Consider the following 21,940-nt stretch of genomic DNA (forward strand, 5'->3'; position numbering starts at 1 on the left):
TTGGCAGGTGACGCTCCAGCGAGGATTCCTTGCCGGAGTTGCTTAGCCCATGCAGATAAAGACTTTGACACCCATGTAGGGACATAGGTAGGGCTTAAAGTGGAGCCGGCAGCTTCAAAGGCTGACTTTGCAAACGACTCAATGAGTCTATCAATGGAGTCCTTGAGAGATTCCCTGTATGTAAGGGGAAGTCTTGAAACCGGGGATCCACCATAGGAGAAACTGTCCAGTTTTCCACCAGCTCAGAGGAGAAGGAGTACAAGATACCATGTGGTTTCCCTTGACGGGTAGGATTTTCTGGTTCTCTGGAAAGGACCTCCTGAAATTCCTTATGAGGAGCAAATATATTAGGAGTTGGTCTGGAACTTCTGAAGAACACCGCCTGTTTTGCAGGTTCCATAGACGAATCCTTGATATTAAGTCTGGTTGACCGCCACAGTAAGACTCTGAACCATGTCTCTCATGTTGGAGATTTGATCAGAGTCTAGGTCCGAATCAGACTCTGAAACTAAATCTGATCTGTTGGTGAGTCTGGGGAGGATGACCGGGAGGAAGCTGCCGAGCAAGAGGAGGACCTGGGGCAACTCTCATGCTTAGTCCACTTACGGCCATTGCTGGTACCTTTTAGACTGTGTATCATGAGATACACTGGCCGCTGATGAGGGGAGAACCGAGCCTGTCCAGCACGGATACGAGGGACTGAGACAACTGGTAAGATCCGCAACAGATTGCGACAGAGAAGTCGCCTACACAGGGGCAAGGGGACCACCCACTCCAGAAACTGAGGAAGACTCTTGGGTAGTAAGAACAGGGAAATGACAGTCCTGACAGAGGAAAGAGGACTGACCTGAAGGGAAATTGTGTAGAAAGGAGACTTGGAGCTGCTACGAAATCAGTCCATATTAGTTGAGCCAAAACACATGAGGCAGGAGGTTGCACATCCAAGCTAGTAAGCATAGCAATAACAGGAAAAAAAAAAAAAAAAAACGGCATTCCAAAAGTAGAAAAATAAAAAAAAGTTTATTCGGCAATTCAAGCCATATTAAAAACAAGAAGCCTGACGTGTTTCGAGTGCGTCAAGTGCACTCTTAGTCATAGGACTGAACTTTTTTTTTTTCTACTTTTGGAGTGCCGTCATTTTTCATTTTTCTGACCTGAAGGGAGTCTGCATTTACAAGACGAGCAAACAAAGTGTTTGACAAGTGTAGTAGAGGTCAGAGGGAGAGGGGTCTCTCCTTTAGAATTAGAAATGACAGAGATGGGGCAGACTTACTAATAAATGCCAGAGGTTAGGGGACAGTAAGGAGATCTCTTGGGGAGAGTGTCAGTCTGCAGAGCAGAATTTACCCACAGGAGATGAGATCCTGAAGCCTGGGCTCAGAGATTGTGTAGAAGAGGACTCAAGGGAGCTGATTGGAGACTATCCTGCCCTGCAGCTGTGTCCGAAAGTCAGAAAATGGAGATTGCAGAGAGGAGGAGGCAGGGGCGTAACTACCACGGTCGCAGCAGTTGTCACTGCGACCGGGCCCGGGGGGAGTCAGGGGCCTGGCGGGTCAGACCATATCTCCCAACCGTCCTGATTCTCGTGGGATAGTCCCGTTTTTGACCCCCCACCTGCGTCCCGCCCGTGAGTCTATTTTTCCCACACTTCACTAAGCCGCCACGCCCCCCATGCATCAAACCCATCCTTGCCCTCCCGCAGAGACCCCCCACAGCCTGCAATGACGTCGCTAGGCTGTTCTCTAATGTGCACACAGGACCTGTGATGAGGTCACAGGAGGGGAGGAGTTATGGTGCTGGATGAGGTGAAGTTTGTGTGGGGTCAGGAGGGGTTACTGTAAAATAATGCGTATTCTTGTAAAATACTTAGAGGACTAGTTACCAGATAAAAATGTAGTGGTTTATTTGGATTCTTCCATCAAAGAAAAGATTATTACAGAAAAACATAAAAATAGGTGCATGATTATAAAGAGATTGTCCATTCATAGCAAAGCTTGTCACCTTCTTTCTCTGGGATCCCACATGGCAAATGGCGTCTGTCTCTGTTCGGCTTCTCACGTAGCAAAGTTACATACCAGCTGTCTGTCCATTCAATGCTATGTCCGTGCAGAGATGACATCCTCGCATCTGTGTCTCATGATGGGGAGGGAGGCAGCGACCTCTACAGTGAGCCATGAATTATATACGTCTCTTAAAGCACGTGATCTCTGTATATATGGAGCCGACCTTTTACCATGAGCTAAACTTCCAAGAATAACCTATGTAGTGTCAGCTAAAGCAATGTACAGAACTGAATGTAATAAGAAATTAACAACCAAATTATTAATATTTAACAATTCCCCCTTTTGAGGGAGACAGACATTAACTGGAACCCTCAAAATATAATGAGATCTTTTTTCTTTGACAAAATAATTTAATATCAATAACATCAGATTATTGTTATAAGTACTCAATGACATAATTGATGTGAATTCATGTTATGGTAATCCGTGAACAATATTCATATAAAATATGTATAATTATACTTCCCTAAGTCTAAATTGAAGCATCTCCGGTCCAGTCATCATCATCTGGTCTTCATTTTGATGTCTTCTGTCTTCTTCTTGGTTCTTTTTTAAAAACACAGTTTTTATTCCTTTGAGATAGCGTGTATTAAATCAAAGTCCATAAATTCAAATGTTGATAAGAAAACTCATGTCGGACGCTATTCACACCACAGCGTCCGGCAGGCAGAGGTAGTTCCACCTCCGTCCACTATAGCCTCAGTGGCGCCGGCTTGAGTTTCTCAGGCTATCGGGGGTTAATCTAGCTGAAGATCAGGTTGGATGTTTGGTCACGCCCACGGTCTTTAAATAGTCGTGCTGGCCTATGGGCGTCGCCGATTATAGCTTGTGTGTCATACCAAGTGGTTCCGGTCTGGAGTGGAGGTGTTGGGGAGAGAGAGAGATTCATATCTGGTGTCATATGATCCATTGTTACCTTCTCGCCTTCCCATATTTGTGTTTTGTTGTGCCCTGTTAACATTACTGTATAGTCCTGTGTGTATGCGGCGCGGTGCAGTTTAAGTTCTCCCTGTCTGTCTTTATTGTTTGGGGCTTTGGTGGTTTGTCTCCTCACTGGGTGGAGGGTGGAGGGTTAAGCTTAGGGCTGAGCAGGAGATAAGGAAAGGGTGGAGGCTCAGGCATTTGCACCTTCAGCAAAAACCCTGGGTTGAGGGTCAGACAGGGTTTCCCCTAGTTAAAGGGACTTCACAGGGGCCACGGGTATTTCTGCCTTAGTTGACCTAAGCCCCGCGTGACATTATAATCGGCCCACATTTTTCAGGAGTCCATGGATCCCAGCGATTCCATAACCCGCCAGTTGGCGGCGCTGTCCTTACAGGTCTCCGAGTTGAAAGGGGCAGTTCAGCAGCAGGGCCTGGTAGTAGCGAAGGTGCAAACGGCATCTGCAGGTGTCGGTGCAGAGCCGAAGATCCCGCTGCCAGAACGATTCTCAGGGGAACGCAGCAAATTTGTCATATTTCGGGAGGCCTGCAAGTTATACTTTCGCATGCGCCCGGTCTCCTCAGGTAATGAGGCTCAGCGGGTGGGCCTGGTGTTATCATTACTGAGTGGGGACCCCCAAGCATGGGCATTTTCCTTACCAGCTGACTCTGCTACATTTCATTCTGTCGATAATGTTTTTTCTGCACTCGGGCTCATTTATGATGATCCCGACAGATTAGCTCTAGCAGAATCTAAAATCCGCACCCTCCGTCAGGGGGAACGTATGGCGGAAGACTATTGCTCCGAATTTCGCCGTTGGGCAGTAGACACACAGTGGAATGACCCAGCGCTGCGGAGTCAGTTTATTCATGGGGTTTCAGGAAGAGTTAAACAGGCCCTCCTGATGTATGAGACTCCTGCATCGTTGGAGTCTGCCATGAGTTTGGTTATACGTATTGATCGCCGTTTGCGTCAGGGAGCACAGGAGACGCTACCCCTGGGGGAAAGCAGGGGTGCAAGTGTGGTTGCTGCAGGTGAGCCCACTGAACCTATGCAAATTGCGGGGGTGTCACAGGTTAAGCGTCGCGTCCCTGGGTTCACGAAGCCCGGAGCATGTTTTTACTGTGGTAAAAGGAATCATTATGTTAACGCTTGTCCTGTGCTACCGAAGAAGGTCACACCGGCGGAAAACTACTAAGCTCAGTGGGTATGGAGGAGACCCAACTGAGCGTATGCATATCCTCCATGATGGTATCTCAATGTATGCTCCCTGCCAAGGTTATTATCGCGGGCAGAGAGCTACCAATATCAGTGTTTGTGGATAGCGGTTCCGCCACCAATCTCATAGATGAGGAGTTTGCACGCACTGCCGGGTTTAAGATCGAAAAACTCCCTCATCCTATTCAGGTGGTTACCATTAATGCCGCTCCCCTCCCTCAGGGGGAGATTACGGAGTTTGTGGCTGAGGTGAAACTCCACATTGGGGTCCTACATTCGGAGTGGGTTACATGTAGGGTCCTCCGTAATCTCCCAGCACAAATGGTCTTGGGTTTTCCATGGTTGTCCAGGCACAACCCAGTGATTGATTGGAAAACTCAGGACATAGTCCAATGGAGTGGTTTTTGCCAGGACAATTGCTTGGCCACATGTGTGTCCGCCGTGACGCCCAGCCTTCCGGAGGCTTTGCAGGATTTCGCGGATGTTTTCTCTGAGAAGGGTTGCTCAGAACTGCCTCCACATAGAGCCTATGACTGTGCGATTAGGTTAAAACCCGGGGCCAAATTACCTAAGGCCAGGATGTTTAATATTTCTGGTCCAGAGAGACAAGCTCTGAAAGACTACATCGCGGAGAGTCTGAGCAAAGGACACATCCGGCCTTCGTCCTCGCCTGTAGCAGCGGGGTTTTTCTTCATTAAGAAGAAAGATGGGGGGTTACGGCCGTGTCTGGATTTCCGGGAGTTAAACCAGATTACGATCCGTGATCCATACCCGATGCCTTTGATCCCTGATTTGTTCAACCAGGTGGCGGGGGCAAAGTGGTTTTCCAAGCTTGACCTCAGGGGGGCGTATAACCTCATAAGGGTCCGTCAGGGGGATGAGTGGAAGACGGCCTTTAACACTCCTGAGGGTCATTTTGAGAGCCTGGTTATGCCATTTGGGTTGACAACCGCGCCTGCTGTTTTCCAACATTTTATTAATGACGTGTTTGCTCATGTCCTGGGGAAATTTGTGATTGTATACCTGGATGATATCCTCATTTATTCGAGCGACCGGGACATTCATTTAGAGCATGTCAGGCAGGTGTTACAGTTCCGTGAGAATAAGCTCTATGCTAAGCTGGAAAAATGCTTATTTTTTGTTCAGGAGTTGCCTTTTTTGGGATATATTGTGTCCGCCGCAGGGTTTAAAATGGACACCGCTAAGGTGCAAGCGGTGCTACAATGGGAAAGACCTGATAATCTGAAAGCGCTCCAGCGGTTCCTTGGGTTTGCTAATTATTATAGGAAATTTATAAAACACATTTCTACTATAGCCAAACCGCTCACGGACATGACAAAAAGAGGTACCGATCTGACTAGCTGGTCTGAGGTGGCGATACGTGCATTTGAGCGTCTAAAGAACAGTTTTGCTTCAGCCCCCATTCTGGTGCAACCGGAGGTGTCTAAACCTTTTGTGGTGGAGGTTGATGCGTCTGAGGTGGGAGTGGGGGCAGTACTGTCACAGGGCTCATCTTTGAGCGATATGCATCCATGCGCCTACTTCTCCAAGAAGCTGTCGCCGGCCGAACGGAATTATGATATCGGCAACAGGGAGTTGTTGGCCATCAAATTGGCTTTTGAGGAATGGCGACACTTCTTGGAGGGGGCGGCTCACCAGGTCACAGTCATCACCGACCATAAGAACCTGCTCTATCTGGAGTCGGCCAAGCGTCTGTCTCCTAGGCAGGCTCGCTGGGCATTGTTCTTTACACGTTTCAATTTTCTGGTGACTTACCGTCCCGGGGCTAAAAACACCAAGGCGGATGCATTGTCCAGGTGTTTTCCGGGGGTAGAACCTCGGGAAGAGCCGGTACCCATCCTCCAGGAAGGTGTAGTGGTTTCGGCTCTCACGACTGAGGTAGAGGCGGAGATTGCCGAGGTCCAAGAGGAGGTACCGCCAGGACTTCCCACCAACAAATCATTAGTACCCCTTCATCTTCGTCTTAAGGTGTTGAGGGAACATCACGACTCAGTACTGGCTGGTCATCCAGGGGTTAAGGGCACCTTGGAGCTGGTATCGCGTCGTTTCTGGTGGCCCAAAATCCGGCAGGACGTGGTCTCGTACGTGGCAGCTTGCATCACGTGCGCCAGGGCCAAGTCGCCCCGAGCCCGTCCTGCTGGCACGCTACAGCCTCTGGGGGTACCTAATAGGCCATGGACAGAAATCTCCATGGATTTTATCACTGACTTGCCAGTCTTGGCGGGGAACACGGTCATCCTGGTGGTGGTTGACCGATTTTCAAAGATGGCGCATTTTGTCTCATTGCCCTCCTTGCCCAATGCGAAGACGTTGGCTCAGGTGTTTGTGCAGGAGGTGGTCAGACTCCACGGAGTTCCGTCGGACATAGTATCCGATAGGGGAACTCAATTTGTTGCGAGGTTTTGGAAAGCTTTTTGCTCACGTTTGGGGATCAAGTTGTCACATTCATCGGCGTTTCATCCACAGTCAAATGGTCAGACTGAGCGCATGAACCAAAATCTGGAGCAGTATTTACGATGCTTTGTGTCCGACAACCAAGAGGAGTGGTCTACTTTCCTTCCTCTGGCCGAGTTCGCGTTAAATAATCACCGTCAAGAGTCATCGGGAGAGTCTCCGTTCTTTTGTGTTTACGGTCAACATCCTCAATTTTGTACCTTATGTCAGGGTGACTCGGGGGGCGTCCCGGAGGAGGACCAGCTAGGAGCTCAATTATCATCGGTCTGGAGGAGGCTGAAACAGCGATTGTTGAGCATGAGTGCGAGGTACAAGCGGGTGGCTGACAGTAGACGCGTGCCAGGTCCGGACCTGTGTGTGGGTGAATGGGTGTGGTTAGCGACTAAAAATATAAAACTCAAAATTCCATCTTTAAAATTGGGTCCAAGGTTTATTGGGCCTTTTAAGATTGCTGCCATCATTAACCCAGTTGCTTATCGGTTGGAACTCCCTACAGTATACAAGATACACAACGTGTTTCACAGGGCTTTATTGAAAAAGGTGGTAGGCTCTGTGGACACGACGCCGATGCCACCTCCAGTCATGGTGGATGGCGATTTAGAGTTTGAGGTCTCCAAGGTAGTGGACTCTCGAGTAGTGCGCCGTACTCTTCAGTATTTGTTACACTGGCGGGGGTATGGTCCGGAGGAGAGGTCTTGGGTACCAGCCTCGGACATACATGCAGATCGGCTGGTCAGTTCTTTTCACCGTCATCATCCGGACAAGCCGGGTCCTATGAGTTTTGAGGGCCCTGGGGTCATGTCGGACGCTATTCACACCACAGCGTCCGGCAGGCAGAGGTAGTTCCACCTCCGTCCACTATAGCCTCAGTGGCGCCGGCTTGAGTTTCTCAGGCTATCGGGGGTTAATCTAGCTGAAGATCAGGTTGGATGTTTGGTCACGCCCACGGTCTTTAACCCCTTCACCCCCAAGGGTGGTTTGCACGTTCATGACCGGGCCAATTTTTACAATACTGACCACTGTACCTTTATGAGGTCATAACTCTCGAACGCTTCCATGGATCCCGGTGATTCTGACATTTTCTCGTGACATATTGTACTTCATGTTAGTGGTAAAATTTCATTCAAATAACTTGCGTTTATTTGTGAGAAAAACGGAAATTTGGCGAAAATTTTGAAAATTTCGCAATTTTCCAACTTTGAATTTTTATGCCCTTAAATCACAGAGATACGGCACACAAAAAACTTGATAACTAACATTTCCCACATGTTTACTTTACATCAGCACAATTTTGGAACCAAAATTTTTTTTTGTTAGGAAGTTATAAGGGTTAAAAGTTGACCAGCGATTTCTCATTTTTACAACACCATTTTATTTTTAGGACCACATCACATTTGAAGCCACTTTGAGGGGTCTATATGATAGAAAATACCCAAAAGTGACACCATTCTAAAAACTGCACCCCTTAAGGTGCTCAAAACCACATTCAAGAAGTTTATTAACCCTTTAGGTGCGTCACAGGAATTTTTTTGAATATTTAAAAAAAAATGAACATCTAACTTTTTTTTATAAAAAAAATACTTCAGGTTCAATTTTTTTTATTTTACCAAGGGTAACAGGAGAAATTGAACTGCAAAAGTTATTGTGCAATTTGTCCTGAGTACGCAGATACCTGATATGTGGGGGGGGACGACTGTTTCGGCGCATGGCAGAGCTCAGAATGGAAGGAGCGCCGTTTGACTTTTTCAATGCAAAATTGGCTGGAATTCAGATTGGACGCCATGTCACGTTTGGAGAGTCCCTGATGTACCTAAACAGTGGAAACCCCCTACAAGTGACCCCATTTTGGAAACTAGACCCCCCAAGGAACTTATCTAGATATGTGGTGAGAACTTTGAACCCACAAGGGCTTTACAGAAGTTTATAACGTACAGCGGTACAATTAAAAAATCATATTTTTTCCACAAAAATGATCTTTTCACCCCAATTTTTATTTTCCCAAGGGTAACAGGACCCTAAAAGTTATTGTGCAATTTGTCCTGAGTACGCTGATACCCCACATGTGGGGGTAAACCACTATTTGGGCGCATGGCAGAGCTCGGAAGGGAAGCAGCGCCATTTGACGTTTTTGGCTGGAATTGAGATCGGACACCATGTCGCGTTTGGAAAACCCCTGATGTACCAAAACAGTGGAAACCCCCCACAAATGACACCATTTTGGAAACTAGACCCCCTAAGGAACTTATCTAGATGTGTGGTGAGCACTTTGACCCCCCCAGTGCTTCACAGAAGTTTACAACGCCCGGGCGTGAAAATAAAAAATTCGTATTTTTTCCACAAACATGATCTTTTAGTCACCATTTTTTTTATTTTCCCAAGGGTACCAGGAGAAATTGGACCCCAAAAGTTGTTGTCCAATTTGTCCTGAGTATGCTGATACCCCATATGTGGGAGAAAACTACTGTATGGGCACACGTCGGGGCTCGGAAGGGAAGTAGTGACGTTTTGGAATGCAGACTTTGATGGAATGGTCTGCGGGTGTCATATTGCCTTTGGAGAGCCCCTAATGTACCTAAACAGTGGAAACCCCCCACAAATAACACCATTTTGTAAACTAGACCCCCCAAGGAACTTATCTAGATGTGTGGTGAGCACTTTGACCCCCCCAGTGCTTCACAGAAGTTTACAACGCCCAGGTGTGAAAATAAAAAATTCGTATTTTTTCCACAAACATCTTTTAGTCACCATTTTTTTATTTTCCCAAGGGTACCAGGATAAATTGGACCTCAAAAGTTGTTGTCCAATTTGTCCTGAGTACGCTGCTACCCCATATGTGGGAGAAAACTACTGTATGGGCACACGTCGGGGCTCGGAAGGGAAGTAGTGACGTTTTGGAATGCAGACTTTGATGGAATGGTCTGCGGGTGTCATGTGCGTTTGGAGAGCCCCTGATGTACCTAAACTATTGAAACTCCCCACAAGTGACCCCATTTTGGACACTAGACCCCCCACGGAACTTATCTAGATGTGTGGTGAGCACTTTGAACCCCCAAGTGCTTCACAGAAGTTTATAACACTCGGACGTGAAAATAAAAAAATCATTTTTTTCCACAAAAATGATATTTTTGCCAATTTTTTATTTTCCTAAGGGTAACAGGAGAAATTGGACCCCAAAAATTGTTTTGGAATTTGTCCTGAGTAGGCTGATACCCTACATGTGGGGGTAAAACACTGTTTGGGCGCATAGCAGAGCTTGGAAGGGAAGGAGCACCATTTGACTTTTTCAACTCAGAATTGGCTGGAATTGAGATCAGACGCCATGTTGCATTTGGAGAGCCCCTGATGTGCCCAAACAGTGGAAACCCCCAATTCTAACTCCAACCCGAACCCCAACACGCCCCTAGCCCTAACCCTAATGGAAAAATGGAAATAAATACATTTTTTTATTTTATTATTTATCCCTAACTAAGGGGGTGATAACAGGGGGTTTGATTTACTATTTATGGCGGTTTTTATGTTTGGCGGCTGTCGCACGCTAAAAGACGCTTTTTATTGTAAAAATAATTTTTGCATCACCACATATTGAGAGCTATAATTTTTCCGTATTTTGACCCACCGAGTCATGTGAGGTCTTATTTTTTTGCGGGACGAGTTGACGTTTTTATTGGTACCATTTTCGGGCACGTGAAATTTTTTTGATCGCTTTTTATTCCGATTTTTGGGACGCAGAATGAACAAAAACCAGCGTTTCATGAATTTCTTTTGGGGGGGGGTGCGTTTACACCGTTCCGCGTGCGGTAAAATTGATAAAGCGGTTTTATTCTTCGGGTCAGTACGGTTACAGCGATACCTCATTTAGGTCGTTTTTTTATGTTTTTGTCGGTTTTATGCAATGAAAACTATTTTATATAAAAAATAATTATTTTTGCATCGCTTTATTCTGCGAGTTATAACTTTTTTATTTTTTCGCTGATGATGCTGTGTGGCGGCTTCTTTTTTGCGGGACAAGATGACGTTTTCAGCGGTACCATGGATATTTATATGCGTCTTTTTGATCGCGCGTTATTGCACTTTTTGTTTGGCGGTATGATAATAAATCATTATTTTTTGCTTCGTTTTTTATTTTTTAAGGGGTTCGCTAAAGGGGTTAACTAATGGGACAGTTTTATAGGGCAGGTCGTTACAGTCGCGGCGATACCTAATATGTGTACTTTTATTGTTTTGGGTTTTTTTATTATTTTCAAAAAATGAATTTATTGGGGAATATTTTTTTTTTTTACTAATTTATTTGGCGATTTATTTATTTATTTTTTTTTTTACACTTTTTTTTAATTTTTTTTTTTACTTTATTACATAGTCCCAGGTGGGACATCACTGTCCTGTGACAGATCGCTGATCTGTCACATCACAGATCACTGTGACAGATCAGCAATCTGTCACAGGTAGTGCACAAGGCTTCCTCATGCCTGCGCTTTGCAGGCACTGAGGAAGCCAGCTTCCCCAGGCCCCCGTCGCCATCTTGGATTCGGGGGCCTGGAGGAAAGGAGCCCCCCGCAGCAGAGCTGCACATTGCGCTGCCGTGGGGGGCTCAGGGAAGCACGGAGGGAGCCCCCTCCCTGCCGATGCTTCCCTTTAACTCCCGGTACACCGCGATCGCGTTTGATCGCGGTGTGCAAGGGGTTAACGTGTCGGGGGCGGTCCGTGACCGCCCCTGACACATTGTGCCGGGTGTCAGCTGTGATAATCAGCTGACACCCGGCCGCGATCAGCGGCGCTCACCACGTGGGCGCCGCTGATCGCGGTAGACGTACTATCCCGTCCCCGGTCATACGGGCCCGGGGTACCGTGGACGGGATAGTACGTCTCATGTCAGGAAGGGGTTAAATAGCCGTGCTGGCCTATGGGCGTCGCCGATCATAGCTTGTGTGTCATACCAAGTGGTTCCGGTCTGGAGTGGAGGTGTTGGAGAGAGATTCATATCTGGTGTCGTATGATCCATTGTTACCTTCTCGCCTTCCCATATTTGTGTTTTGTTGTGCCCTGTTCACATTACTGTATAGTCCTGTGTGTATGCGGCGCTGTGCAGTTTAAGTTCTCCCTGTCTGTCTTTATTGTTTGGGGCTTTGGTGGTTTGTCTCCTCACTGGGTGGAGGGTTAAGCTTAGGGCTGAGCAGCAGATAAGGAAAGGGTGGAGGCTCAGGCATTTGCACCTTCAGCAAAAACCCTGGGTTGAGGGTCAGACACGGTTTCCCCTAGTTAAAGGGACTTCACAGGGGCCCCGGGTATTTCTGCCTTAGTTGACCTAAGCCCCGCGTGACAAAAACAAAGTCTATAGATGAAATGCAGCTTTAATATCTGTGCAGTGTCACCTTTAAAAACCTGGGCTTACATTGGCTCGCCTTGGATATTCTGGAATCCTCCATCGGCACTGGTCTTTGAACAGGTGTGACGTCTTTGGTCAGCAAAGCAAGGGTTAAAATGACTCTTCCTTGCTAAACATAGCACCATAACCAGTCCTTAGTCCTAATGCACAGGACACATGTCAGGGTTGTAGCTTCCTGACAATTACCTTATTGTTCACCAGCCTTCATTGAAGCTTTACAGGTGATTGAAACCTCTGGAACTTGGTAAGAACGTGATAACACCGTTCATCTCAGCATCATAGGATCATCGTCCTCTGGTTGTCAGGTTAGACACTTAATTGTGACTGTCAGTGGTGGATACTGCACTTGTAATTGACAGTGGTGAATTCTGCATTTGTAAGCAACGCAGTCTTAGGCTGGAGTCACACTAACCTGCGCAAAATACGGTCAGTATTTTACATGCGTAATACGGATGACAGACCCCTAAACAGTGCTCCGTATGTCATCCGTAATCAAGGTGTGGTCGCGTATTTTGCGCATGTAAGCGTCCGTATGTAATCCGTATGGCGAGATTTTCTCGCAGGCTTGCAAAATGGACATATAATGGAGCCCTATGACAGGGTTTCTAAAGACACCTGGTGCGTCTTTCTCTCAAGTCACATGTGTGGTCCGTGTGCAATCCGTATTTTTTGCACACCCATAGACTTGCATTGGCGTACTACGGGCGTAGTACGCTGACAATCGCAGCATGCTGCGAGTGGCACGGAGCGTAGGATACTGAGGAGAAATATACGGCTGGTGCGAGGGACCCCATAGAAAATCATTGGTCAGTGTCTAATGCGTGCTTTTTGCGCCTCTCACTCTCCCGTATTCCTCGCCAGTGTGACTCCGGCCTTACTCAGTAATCATAGCTTTGTTACCTTCTGGGACTTCTGGATAACGGCATTCTTCTTCTTGCAACTGATAAGAATCAATTTAGAAATATAAAAAGTCTTTATTAACGTGATTTCAGTATCTTGCTTGAAGTCTTCTTTCCCTATTCTATACCAAATCTGGTAATTTTCCTAACTTATAATATCAGCATACCATAGCAATCAGTAATATCCATATAATTATTATCAGAATTTGTATCATATATGGATTTCAATGTTTGGAATAATAAAACAATAATAAGTGATAATACATTATTATCCATATTCTTCATGTGATAGAACATTTTTTTATGTCATAGGTGTAATTACCTTTTTCAACCCATAGGTGTCAGTGTGTTTTATGTAACAAGTGTTTTCATCTTTATTAATAAGGAATATATTTATTATAATAATAATATGTATAACCATGAACCAAAATAAGAATATACGAGTGAGCGAATGAATGAATGAATTAAAGAATTGTTGCATATAACTCAGAACTGAAACATTTTTCCTTTGTAATGGAACCATATCATCACTATATTTAATGAAGCAATATTCTATACTAGACATTACTTTATTAAATATTGATGGTAGAATTAAAAATAATGAAAAATAAGAATAAAATAAGAAATAAAATTAAGAATAAAAAAATAAGGCTTTTATGTTGATGCAGAGTAGTTATGTCTTCAGTAACATATACCCTTAATATTTCCATGATCTGGATTATTTCATAATTGTCATAAACTTGTGTTACCAAAACATTCAAATTATGCAACTTTGCATGTAATACTCTTCTCAGTGTAAAGAAATGATTCTTTATAATACCTAATGTAATTATACCCAATACTTATACCATTGTACCTTATTAATATTTCTTTTTTATTAAAATGTGTAAAGAGGTATTAATCAAATATGATGATGTAGTCAGGATCAAAAACATATTTCCCCCTAATACCAAAACATATTGTTTCATGAAATAATTCATTTATCAAAACCAAAATGAAAAATACCCGTATATAATCGAGTATAAGTCGATCCGAGTATAAGTCGACCCCCCTAAATTTGCCTCAAAAACCTGGGAAAACGTATTGACTCGAGTATAAGTCTAGGGTGGGAATTGCTGAAAATACTGGTAAATTTAATGCTGCACAACATACAGTATGCCCCCAAAATGCTGCACAGTGAATGCTGGCCCAAATAATGCTGCACAACATACAGTATGCCCCCAAAATGCAGCACAGTGAATGCTGGCCCAAATAATGCTGCACAACATACAGTATGCCCCCAAAATGCTGCACAGTGAATGGTGGCCCAAATAACGCTGCACAACATATGCTCCCATAAACGCTGCACAGTGAATGGTGGCCCAAATATCGTAATGCTGCCCCCAAAGTGATAGGATTACCAGTAATCCTATCATGTTGCTGCCGCTGCCCCTGCTGGAATTAAAAAAAAAAAAAACAACACACACTATATACTCACCTACGTTGATGACAGCTGCTCCTGAGCGTCGCCGGCTCTTCAGTGACTCAGGCAGAGGGCGCGTGCTTTCCACGTCATCGCGCCCCCTGCACGTCACTGCCGGAGGATGGGAGAGAGCGGTGCGCAGAGATTTTGAACGCCGCCGCGGCCCTATCATCACCCGCCGCCAGGACGCTGCAGGGGACCGCGGAGATGACGGGGTCCAGGTAAGTTGGCACCGTGACCCGAATATAAGTCGAGGGGGGTCCTTTTCAGCCCCAAAAGGTGGCTGAAAAACTTGACTTATACTCGAGTATATACGGTAATTAATTTATAAATTGTGAATTTATACTTGCTTATACCATTATTTGTCTGAAGATGTGTAACTATTAAAATTAATTTGAATATTATAAAATTATCCTTTGGAAAAATTAATTTAAATGTAGATTTTCTTCATAAACCATTTTGATGTGCGATTGCACTTTGCACTTATCACAATTAACTAAATCAAGAAATTACTAAAGAAATATATGTTGTGTAGATATTTCATTATATCTTAATATTCTAATAATTTAACTGATCTGCATATTTCTTCTAAAGACAGTTTTTCTTCATACAGAACCTCGAGGCGTCTCACACATCAAACGTATCACATTACTCCTAAGCAGCTGCTCATACACGCATCTGTCATCTGTCACTCAGACTGTCACATATAAGTTTAAACCAAATTATCCCACATACGAAGGTGTGATGAATACACGTATTTTAACCCAAATTATCCTAATTATCAATCAATGCGCATTGTAAACTATTAAGTTTAGTATCTTAATATTTCTTTGTATATTCCCCAAATACACATAACATAAATATATATATTGTATAGCTAAACTTGACATTTAGGCCTAGAAAAAAAAATTCCATTGGTTTGCAAAAGTTGAGACTCCTTAAAAATTCTTTCCCTAAAGAACAGGGACATAGTATACTGGTATACTTATTATTAGAACAAGGTTCAAATTTCACATGCTGTGGTTGTCATTCATGCCATGCAGTAAAGGCATCCACACAGAACACATTTAAAATGCAGTGTTATTTTCTTTTAAGTGTTAAATATATAAAATCATGCAATTATTGCAACTTCCTGTGTAAGTAAAGGCATAAATCCTTGTAAGAGATTTTTTTCCCGATTAAGTCCTGCTTTGAAATGAAAATTCTAAGGAAAAAATAAAAGATAAGGTTAATATCATATTCATAATTCTAAATATTATTACTCGAGTAGATTTGAATTTTCACTAAAAAATACAGTTCCACAATCTCTACTTCTACAAACACTCTATATACTGTATACTGTATGAATATGTATATCTACAAAACTATAGAACTACAGAATTATACTCTATATAATAATTACATATAACTGACTAATACATTGTATAACACTTTTACACAACATATAATTACATTTTTAGCCAATTCCTAAACCCACTCTTTCCCTGTAAAAAATGTCTTTAAATATTCTTGCTACTTTGAAGTTAACAGATTTTCTGAGCTGCTCCGATGGACCCTTCAGCTCAAAGTCAATGATGTCACTCACCACTTGCTTCTGTCTGTCAAATTCGGCCATCTTTTTTACAGAAGGAAGATCAGAACTTTGAATTTTCCTTAACTCAATCTGTGTTTTTTCAGTGATCCTTTGCATCATTCGGCTTAAAACAAACATGTGATTTTCTTCGTTCTTCATAGATTTGATTTCGGGGAAAACTCATTTTAGAAGGCTTTGCTAATACAGGCTTCTGATAAGATTTTACTCTGCCTGTCTTCACAAAATTAGCACAATTTACTTTCCTTTCACGATTCTCGTGTTTCCTAGCAAAATCAAGGGATTGCGCACATTCAAATAAAGAATCTTTTTGTGACGCAATAACACGAGATGCAGGATTTAGAAACCAAAATTTGCTTACAAAAGTCTTTATGAGGGACTGTGTTTTGACATTCTCCATGACCGTTCTATACAAGCGGTGAAATATAGACATGAATGTGTAGGTACATTCCTTCCGACCAATCCTTTATTTTTGAAGAATATCAATATCTGGATAATTTTCATTTGATGCACAAACAAAATCAAAATTTTGAATCTGTCTTTATCATTTAAGTTCTCATGTTTTTCACCAGATATCTTTAAAGATAATCTCCTAGCAAAATTTACAGGGATCCACATTTTGAACAACTGATTCTTCTCCTCGTTACATAAATCAAATTTGTCAACACAGCTTTCAAAAACCTGAGTTTCTACAAACATGGATTTTGTTATATGCAGGAATGATTTTGCATATTTTTAACAAATTTATTCTTACTTTACTTCGGAGTTGGGCCTGTGAGTCGTCTATTTTTAGTGGTCCGTCTTTCCATTGTACGTCCTCTACGTCAGTTCTGAAGTCTCCTCCTACTTCTCCATCTTGTTCCACGTCTGCAAGGTCACCTTGAATGGCGGCTACAGACACTTGATTACAGTCTTGTTCAATCTCCCTAACTTTAAAGCCAATCTCGGGAACATCTGCACAACAATCATTTTTGGATTTTTCTGATACCGACCTGTGAAATACTTCTACCATCTGTAGAATATTTTTTAATTTATCTCTCTATTGAAAAGCTTAGAATCTAACTTCTGATTTTCCATTTCACATTCTGCATATAAGCTGAGCCATAATACTTCTGAATTAGACTTGCCACAGACTTAAATTTCAATTTACTCTGCTTAGAATAAAAATTAATGACATCCATTTCTTACCTTGAAATGTCTCAGCTTGTTCCTTTGATGGACAACGCTGGGCTCTTGTCTTCACACGTCTGGCTTCAGCACGTCTGGCACTTGTAGTACTTCTCAAGACATCTGGCAATTCTTAGTCCTCACTTCTAGGTTCTGTCTGATTCTTGTGAGTAGTGGAGTTCCTGATAACTTGCACATATGACTGACGTTAGCAAAGTTCAACCCCCCTTTTGGGCAAGTTGAGGGAAATCTGCAAAAAAGTACAAAAATTCAGATCTGGCTGGCTCTCCAATGTAAAATAATGCTTATCCTGTAAAATACTCAGGACTAGTTACCAGATAAAAATGTAGTGGTTTATTTGGATTCTTCCATCAAAGAAAAGATTATTACAGAAAAACATAAAAATAGGTGCATGATTATAAAGAGATTGTCCATTTATAGCTAAGCTTGTCACCTTCTTTCTCTGGGATCCCACATGGCAAATGGCGTCTGTCTCTGTTCAGCTTCTCACGTAGCAAAGTTACATACCAGCAGTCTGTCCATTCAATGCTATGTCCGTGCAGAGATGACATCCTCGCATCTGTGTCTCATGATGGGGAGGGAGGCAGCGACCTCTACAGTGAGCCATGAATTATATACATCTCTTAAAGCATGTGATCTCTGTATATATGGAGCCTACCTTTTACCATGAGCTAAACTTCCAAGCATAACCTATGTAGTGTCAGCTAAAGCAATGTACAGAACTGAATGTAATAAGAAATTAACAACCAAATTATTAATATTTAACAGTTACAGTGGATGTAGCAGAAGCGGTGTGTGTACAATTTTGGACGGAGCGGAGCCGCATGTGTACGGAGCAGAGCAGTGTGTGTACGAGGTGTGCAGAGTGGAGCTGCGTCTGTACGAGGTGTGCAGAGCTGAGCCGCGGGTGTACGGAGAGGAGCCGCACGTGTACGAGGTGTACGGAGCAGAGCCGTGTGTGTACGAGGTGTGCAGAGTGGAGCTGCGTGTGTACGAGGTGTGCAGAGCTGAGCCGCGGGTGTACGGAGAGGAGCCGCACGTGTACGAGGTGTACAGAGCGGAGATGTGCATGTAATTTGGCATGGGGGGGCCCCCCATTTGAAAGTTCGCATCGGGACCCATAACTTTGTAGTTACCCCACTGGGAGGAGGGCTTACTGTATGTAAAAGGGTGTGCAGAAATCGTACCACTTGGAGGAACAGGGGGCATATCTACAGCAGGCAGGAGAAGAGACTGTAGAGGAGGGCATAGCTACACCAGAACTAGTCTACGCCGAAGCTGGGGGCTCAATTTTGAAAACTGAAGTGGGCGAGGGGAAGATAGAGAAACTCTGGAAAAATCAGGATACACAGTCACACACTTAACAAATGGCCCCCAGATATATGTAGATGTGCAGAGAGAGAATACATGTTTATTGGGGAAACCTCATACATTATCAGCTCATCTTTGACATTCTTATTTTTTTTATCTTCTACTCTCACTCTCTGGCATAAAGAAAAGACAGGGTACTTGTACAGTCCTAATATGCTTGTGAAGAGCCATCGGATGTCTGGGCTTCCTTGGATTGTGGTAAATCCGTTCCTCCTAAAAACCGTTAGGATTTGTTTGGCGAGCGGGCATGAGAATGGGGGCCAGATCCGTTCTTCGGATCACCTAAACACTCATTATGTGTTGGGGTCCTTCCGGCTAGACAGATGAGGATACCGGGTGGCAGTTCATGCCATACTCGCCATCTCTACGCGAGATAACAGTGTGACTGTTCACACTATTTCCCTCCAGAGAATAGGTAAAGAAGAAACTTCTGAAAAATAAAAAGGGGAAAAAATTACTGGGAAAACGAAATCTGAGGTAGATATGGGTCTAGTGAAAGACTGTCCACCTCCTACTGACACTAGCTAACCTGATTAACCCCAGTTGGTGGGGTGTACACTACTGGGGAGGAGCTAATTTTTTATGCATAGTGTCAGACTACTAGTGGCAGCAGAAAACACCCATGATTTCCTGTGTCCCCCAATAAAACGATAACATTGGCAAGCCAATTGAAAAAATAATTTTGGAATATTATTGTGATAATCATCACTTAAAATAAACTGGGAACTCCTAAAAGAACATGGGTTATTGACGTTCATGAGGTTCGTCAAACCAGTTTGCAAAATGACTTTGCTAATTGGAGAAACAAAAATCACAACTAGTACCAAGCTAACTACTGTAGTTTTTCATGTCGATATATTCTGCATTGTAAAACTAGATTTTAAAAAATGGAATTTGTGCATTTGTCCTTCCAGGCAACTCTGCGGCAGGAAGGATTGTTTGCCTCCTACCAGAAAACCCGGTTGTCAGCCATCCAGTCCATAGATATTGGAAATGAGAAGGTACAGAGACGGGAAGAGGATGCCAGATCCAGTTGTACTCCAGCTGTCAAAGGTGAATTAGATATATATTTCTGCAGAATACTACTGGGAAAAAAGCTTTACTTGGTTGTGCCTATATACTGTAAATGGACAGTGCACACTTTTGAGCGATTGGTGGGGGTCTCAGGATCAGTAGTACCTGGGGAAAAAAAAAAAAAAGATAGGTAGTTCCTTTGTGGATAATAGGTGCTGCTGTCCAGAACAAAGGCCTGCAAGCACAATGTTGAAAAAGCCAACTCAAAAAAGACACACAGGCAGTCACTGTGTTTCAGACCTTGGTGTCTTCAATCGAAGAAAAAGCGGATTGTCTGTGTTGAAGTTTTTATCTTGAGATTGTTTTTCAATTTGAATGTTCTTTTTCTTAATACGTAGCATCGATATCCTGCATGCTCGCTAATCTGCAAAGCCTTGGAGCCACTGTGCTTGCTGATGATGTGGATGACGATGAAGACAACTAGCCACTAGATGGCGATCACAGCATTGAGTAAATGTACTCCAGTGTAAACTTACACCAGCTCTTGGGCACCCAAACATCGGCCGCACTCAAACTGGACTAAGGGGGAAACTTCTGTTATATTTGATATGTTAAAAAATGCAGATTAATTGTAAGCCCTCGGTGAGGACACTTGTGATAAAATTGTGGGCTGCTTATGGCACCTTCTATGAAGACAGTTTTCGTAGGGAAACATTGAAATTGTGTTAATTCCTTGATTTCTATGTGACAATGTTAATGTAAATGTCGTCCATGTAAATAAATATTTAATAATGTTTGTGAAATTTTTAAACATCCATTTGAATGTTCTTTCCTTAAGGCTGTGTGCCCACGTTGCATTTTTTAAGCGTTTCCGCCGTGTTTTTGCTGCAGCGGAAATGCTTAAAAAATGCATTCCCATGCAATCCTATGGGATTCCGCAGTTGCTGTGCCCATGCTGCGAATTTTTCCGCTTCGGAATCATATAGCGGTAAAATCCGCAGCATGTCCATGAATTCTGCGAAATCGCGCAGATTCTGCCGCCATAGGATTGCATTGAAACGCTCACTTTATGCATGTGGCTATGCCCACCATGTGTTAAGTGAGCGCTTCATGTGCAGATGGTACCCAGGGTCTGGAGGAGAAGAGACTATCCTCCAGGCCCTGGGTACCATATTCCTGTTAAAAATAGAATTAAAATAAAAAAAAAATCGGGATATACTTACCCTCAGCGGTGCACGCGGCACTGCCAGCATCTTCCATTCCCAGGGAGGCATTGCGAGAATCATCCCAGATGACGTCACTGTCGTGAGACCGCTACATCGAGGTGATTCTCGCAATGCATCCCTGGGAACGGATCTTGCTGGCAGCGTCGCTGAGGGCCGGGAGAACTCCGGGGGCTGAAAGAGGGTAAGTATATCCCGATTTTTTTTTTTTTTTTTATTTTAATTATTTTTAACATTCTATCAATAGTAAAAATTTGGTCACACTTGTCAAGCACTATGCTTGATATGTGTGACCAACCTGTCAATCACTTTTCCAAGCGATGCTTCAAATCGCTTGGAAAAGCGCTTTCTGCAAGCTAAAAACACTTGTGGTTTTACCCACGGCGGGGAGTTGCAGAAATGCTGTGGAAAATTCCGCAGCATTTCTGCAACATGGGCACATAGCCTGAATGTACGGTTGTATTCTTTACAAACGAGAACCGTGAGATAAAAAACAATTGCTGTTTTAACTAGAATTTGAAGCTGATTGTTGATACATCCTGGGTTTTGGCACTCTAATTGTACAGGAATTTGACTTGGCAGGTTTTATTTATTTTATTCACCTATATATCAACATTGATTCCACAGCGCTTTACATACACTATTGGCACTGTCCCCATTGGGGCTCACAATCTAGAATCTCTATCAGTATGTCTTTGGAGTGTGAGAGAAACCCACGCAAACACGGGGAGAACATACAAACTCTTTGCAAATGTTGTCCTTGGTGGGATTTGAACCCAGGACTCCAGCGCTGCAAGTGCTAACCACTGTGATGTTCTGTGTAAGTTATGCTCTCCAGTTTTCTATGTATTGTATTTTTCATGTTATGCATAGTACAATTCCTACATGTTAAGCTGCTGCCATCCAATGCCCTTTTTCTGTATAGCAGCCTGTAATTAATTTTTATGGGCATGCCTTCCACTTCCGGTTTAGGGATCACGTTTTCCTCCTAGCAGCCATGTCATTTTAGTTTCACTTTCAGTGGGAGAGACCTTGAACCGAGCTGAGAAAGGCATCAGTTTTCGACCACACTCTCTTTGCTGTTCTCTATCACACTTTGCTTACATCTGCATTTCTGGAGAACATACTGTAT

General features: G+C 43.6%; 1 protein-coding gene across 7 annotated transcripts in view; it reads left to right on the forward strand.

Annotated features, from left to right (window-relative positions):
• Positions 1 to 20,388, forward strand: part of CCHCR1 (coiled-coil alpha-helical rod protein 1) — a 94,093-nt gene extending 73,705 nt beyond the window's left edge. For all 7 annotated transcript variants that reach the window (XM_073548943.1, XM_073548948.1, XM_073548949.1 and 4 more), the window contains 2 exons: positions 19,486 to 19,624; positions 19,984 to 20,388. In XM_073548943.1, coding sequence (XP_073405044.1) covers positions 19,486 to 19,624; positions 19,984 to 20,069 — 225 coding nt within the window. In that variant the 3' untranslated portion in view covers positions 20,070 to 20,388. The remainder of the gene's footprint in view (positions 1 to 19,485; positions 19,625 to 19,983) is intronic.
• The last annotated feature ends 1,552 nt before the right edge of the window (positions 20,389 to 21,940 follow it).

This window comes from Dendrobates tinctorius, unplaced genomic scaffold (assembly GCF_039654945.1).
Source record: "Dendrobates tinctorius isolate UK_male_01 unplaced genomic scaffold, ASM3965494v1 ptg000158l, whole genome shotgun sequence".
NCBI classification, from domain to species: Eukaryota; Metazoa; Chordata; class Amphibia; order Anura; family Dendrobatidae; genus Dendrobates; species Dendrobates tinctorius.